Source organism: Oratosquilla oratoria, chromosome 7 (assembly GCF_046742065.1).
Source record: "Oratosquilla oratoria isolate Oo_2021 chromosome 7, ASM4674206v1, whole genome shotgun sequence".
Lineage (NCBI taxonomy): Eukaryota > Metazoa > Arthropoda > Malacostraca > Stomatopoda > Squillidae > Oratosquilla > Oratosquilla oratoria.
Window position 1 is genome coordinate 37209113 of NC_134783.1, and position 5000 is coordinate 37214112.

Sequence of the window (5000 nt, forward strand, 5' to 3'; positions counted from 1 at the left end):
AGAGGGAAGGGAAGAAAGGAGAGGACAAGTAGAAAGGAAAGTGATGGGGGGAGGGAGAGGGGAAGGGGAAGGGAGAGGGGAGGGAGAAAGGGGAAGGGAGAGGGGAGGAAGAAAGGTAGAGGGGAGGGAGAATGGGAAAAGTGAAGGAGGAAGATAAAGAGGAGGAAGAAAGGGAAAAGGGAGGGAGGGAAGGGAGAGAGGAGGGAGATGAGAGGTGGGAAGAAAGAAAAGGGGAGAGGGAAGGAGGGGTTAAGGGGGAGGGGAACAGGATGGAAGGGGGGGAAGAGGAGAATGACAAGTTGGAGCGGAGAGGAAGGGAGAGGGAAGAGATAGCAGCATTTTAAAATCATATTCTCATTAATGCACTGGAGATTTTGTTAACTTAGCTCTGGCCCTGTTCACACTAGCGGCTTGAACCGCGCAGAAACCGCGGCAGTACTGCACAGCCAAGGAAAAACAGCGCTGTTGTGTGTGAACCCCTCCATTGCTTTACATTGTAAGTAAAGCGCCGGGGTTTAACCCGCGACGGTTGAAACCGCTAGTGTGAACAGAGCCTTGGGTCATCTCGTATTCCTTCTGGCCTCGATGAGGCCGTCCAATTTAACTTGCTTGGGTGTTAAACCCACAAATGTATTTTTATCTATTTATACAATTTCAATTGATTTGTTATCTGTTTATTAATTTATTGATCAACATCTATTTATCTAATTACTAATTTTTTATATATCTATTTTAATTCATTTAATATTATTCTTTTATCTAATTTTGTTTCTTGATTGACTTGTTTGTTCATGCATTCATTCATTTATTTTTTAATTTATTTTCTTGCTTATTTGTTAGTTTATTTATACATTTATGTCCTTATCCAACATATCAGAGGATAGGCCGGTCATGCGGTGGGCCATGAAGGCTGAAACTAAAGCAACTCATCTATTCACTTACTTCTGCTCTATCTCTCCCCTTCTTCAGGAGCTCCGGAAGCAGTGCCAGGACTTCGCGACGGCGCTCTTGGACCACACGAGGTCGTCGTACGAACTCGAGGTCCTCCTCAACCACGACCCGACGGGTCCTCCGCACGAGCACGGCGAGCGGATGCACCTTAACCGCCTCAAGTTAGCCATCAAGCTCAAACAGAAGAAGGTGAGTACGAGGAGGAGGAGGAGGAGGAGGAGGAGGAAGAAGACGTGAGTGAGGAGGAGGAGGTGAAGGAGGTAGAGGAGGTGAGGAAGGAGGAGAAAGAGGTGAGGAGGAGGAAAAGGACAAGGAAGAGGAGGAGGAAGAATAGGAAGTGAGGAGAAGGAGAATGCGAGGGAGATTGGGGAGGTGAGGAAGGAGGAGGTAGAGGAGTAGGAGGAAGAGGTGGAGGAGGAGGAAAAGGACGAGGAGGTGGAGGAGGAGGTTGCAAGGGAGGAAGGGGAGGTGAGGAAGGAGATAGAGGAGTAGGAGGAAGAGGTGGAGGAGGAATGAGAGATGGAAGGGGAGAAAAAGGGAGAGGAGGAGGAGGAGCAGGAGGAAGAGATGGAGGAGGTGAAGTTGGAAGAGAGAGAGAACGACAAGGAGGAGGAGAAGTAGGAGGAAAAGGAGGAGGAGGAGGAGGAAGAGATGGAGAAAGTAAAGGAAGAAGAGGTGGATGAGGAGAGAGAGGACGACTACGAGGAGAAGGAGTAGAAGGAAAAGAAGGGGAAGGAGGAGGAGGAAGATGATAAGGAAGAATGTAAGGCGGAAAAGGAGAAAGAAGAGGTTGTGGAAGATAGATGGAGGAAGAGGAAGAGGCGGCTGTGGAATATAGAAACATGGGAAGAAGAGGAGGAAGAAGCACCCATCCAGGAGGAAGAGGAAGAGGAGGAGGAGGAGGAAGAAGAAGAGGAGGCTGAAGCAACGACTCACCACCCCCTCCTATTCCTCCTCACAAAAAAAGAGAAAGAGAGAGAGATTAAAGAGAAAGCTGGGTGTCTCTTCAATGGAATATGTGTTTATGCTATCATGCAAATGTACACATATATAAATTCTTCTTCATTTTCTTCTCCAAATAATTTCCTACACCCTTGCTGACGTCAGCACAGCTACAATGGACGATGACCAATAATCGTCTCTTCCCCGTGCAAGGGGGCGGGGCCTAGTAGTGACGTCACGCTGTCCCGTCCGGGTCCGATATCATAGGAAGTCGTATGGGCGTTGAGGTCACGTTGTATGAACTATTTTTAGTTAGAAAAAAATAAAGTAGATAATAAATAGATAAAAATAAAAAGAAGGACTGAGTAGATTTGACCTTAGTTGCCAGATGAACCAAAATATTGAAGCAGTGACCTTATCCCAGGTCAACCTGGGCAGTGACCTTTATGACTTCGTAAAAAGGTCCTCCTCGGACCTGGTCCTTGATCTTGCATCTACCACCGTACCTCTCCTCAAGACATCTCCCCTTCCACCCCCTCACCCTACCCCTCTACTCCCCCCTACCACCCCCTTCATCTACCCTTCCTCTCCTCCTTCTATCCACCTCCAATAACAACTCTTTCTCCTCCCCATTCTCCCCCTCCTTCTCCTCTCTTCCTCCTCTTCCCCCTTTTCCTTCTCCCCTATTCCTTCCCCTTATCCTCCTCTCCTCCTCCTTCCCCTGATCCTCCTTCCTTCCTCCTCTATCTCCCCTCCTCCTCTTCCCCTCCTCCTTCTTTCCTTCACCTCCTCTTCCCCTCCTCCTCCTCCTCCTCCCCCTCCTTTTTCTCCCCTCCTCTCCTTTTCCTCCTCTTCCTCCTCCTCCTCCTCTTTCTCCCCTCCCCTTCTTCTCCTCTTCCTCCTCCTTCTCCTCCTTTTTCTCCCCTCCCCTTCTTCTCCTCTTGCTCCTCCTCTTCATCTTCCTCCACTTCTTCCCCATAATGGAGGCATCTATTCTTCCCGAAATTTGCAAACTTGGACCCGCTGATACATAGGCTCGACCAGACGTAGCTCCGCCCACCCCCGATATAAAACCCCTCGAACCCCGATATACAGAACCTTGTAAATCTTTTATGTATGTAATACCTCTGTGAGGCTTCTGTGCCCAAGACGGTGGATAAAATAGCGTGACGGCAGGAAGGATGAAAGGAAGGGAATATACACGCACACACACACACACACACACACACACACACACACACACACACACACACACACACACACACACACACACACACACACACACACACACACACACACACACACACACACACACACAGAGGGAGAGGGAGAGAGAGAGGGAGAGAGAGAGAGAGAGAGAGAGAGAGAGAGCATTACCCATAAATCGGTCATATGTGAGCTTCGAGCTCTCTTCCGGGAGGGAAATAGATGTCGATCACGAGTCCTACACATGATCCAAGATTATGGTGAATCACACACACACACACACACACACACACACACACACACACACACACACACACACACACACACACACACACACACACACACACACACGAGCTCTGAGCTCTGAGCTCTCTTCCAGGAGGGAAATAGCTGTCGATCACGAGTCCAACACGTGATCCAAAGACCAAGTGAATACACACACACACGCACACGGTGAAGAGTTTCCGTCAACTGAATAAAGTCATCATGAGAACGGGTCTTCAATGGAAAGACACTCTATTTAAATCTTATTTCATTTATCTATTTATGTATTTATTTATATATCTATATATTTATCTACATATTTTATTGATATTCAAATATTTTCTATTTATATTTATTCATATTTATATTTTATTCATATATGTATTTTGCGTATACAGTATATATATATATATATATATATATATATATATTATATATATATATATATATATTAATTTATATATCTATCTCCCTACAATCCGATGCAAGTCCCTTCTCTATCCTTAATGAAGTAATTTTCCTCGCCCTGCAACTCCTTCTTTGCACCAAATCCCGTCACATAATCCCTCGCCTCCACAGGACACACACACACAATCCCCTTAATCCACCTGCAAGGCTTTGGCACATAAGACCCGACTCTCGTGTACATTATTATATGTACGATATTACATGTACACAATCCTGTTAACAAGCCATTGCTGCCCCGTCTTCCTTATCGACAGGCCCTCTCTTTCTACTATATACCCTCCACCTCCCCCCTTCTCCCCCTCTCCCACCCTTCCTCCCTCTCCCCCTCCCTCCCCCGACTTCTTCCCTTACCTTGCTCTCCTTTCCCACTCCCGTCCCCCACCCTCCACCCGCATCCCTCACTTCCCCTTCCATCTCTCTCACTCCCCCTCCCACCTCCCTCATTCCACCTCTTCCTTCCCTCTTCCCCCTTCAACCTTCCCCATCCTTCCGCCTCTCTCACTCCCCCTCCTTCGCTCCCCTCCCTCTCCCTTTCTTCATACCCCCCTACCACTCCCTCCCTCACTCCCCCTTCCCCTCCCCCTCACTCATTACCCCTTCCTCCCTCCGTCACTCCCCCTTCCCCCTCCCCGTTTCCCCTTTCCCCTCCCCTTCCCTCTCCCTCTCTACTCCCACCCTTCCCCCCATTCCCCACTTCCCTCCCTCTCCGAAAGCGAATTCGAAAAGGCGCCTTCAGGCAAGCTGACCACTTCACCGTAGTGAGAACGATGACCCCGCGACCTTCCGAAGGACCCCAACGCTCCCGACGTGGACGCCGCTGAGGTCGACCGTCTCTCAGAACGCTCTCGGGGCGTTGGGGCGTCTCCGCCACACCATGTTCCTCATCCTCCTCGTTTTCGAGTTTGTCTTCCTTTGGGCCTTAATTATCAAGCTCCTCCCCCTCCTCTTCCTTCTTCTTCTCAACCTCCTTCTTCTCCCTCTCTTCCTTCTCCTCCTCTCCTCCTCCTCCTCCTCCTCCTCTTCGGACTCAAGTTTGTTTTCCTATGGGCCTTCTTCATCAAGCTCCTCCTCCTCCTCTTCCTGCTCCACCTCCTCCTTCTTCTCCCTCACCTCCTCTTTCTCTCCTCCTTCTTCTTGTTCTCGAGTTTGTCTTCCTTTGGGCCTTCTTC

At 48.8% G+C, this 5000-nt stretch overlaps 1 protein-coding gene across 10 annotated transcripts in view; it reads left to right on the top strand.

The window, feature by feature from the left end:
* The window catches only part of LOC143027069 (transient receptor potential-gamma protein-like), a 529595-nt gene that overhangs the window by 360821 nt on the left and 163774 nt on the right, over positions 1–5000 (top strand). For all 10 annotated transcript variants that reach the window (XM_076187981.1, XM_076187982.1, XM_076187986.1 and 7 more), the window contains exon 6: positions 970–1140. In XM_076187981.1, the coding sequence (XP_076044096.1) occupies positions 970–1140 (171 nt within the window). The remainder of the gene's footprint in view (positions 1–969; positions 1141–5000) is intronic.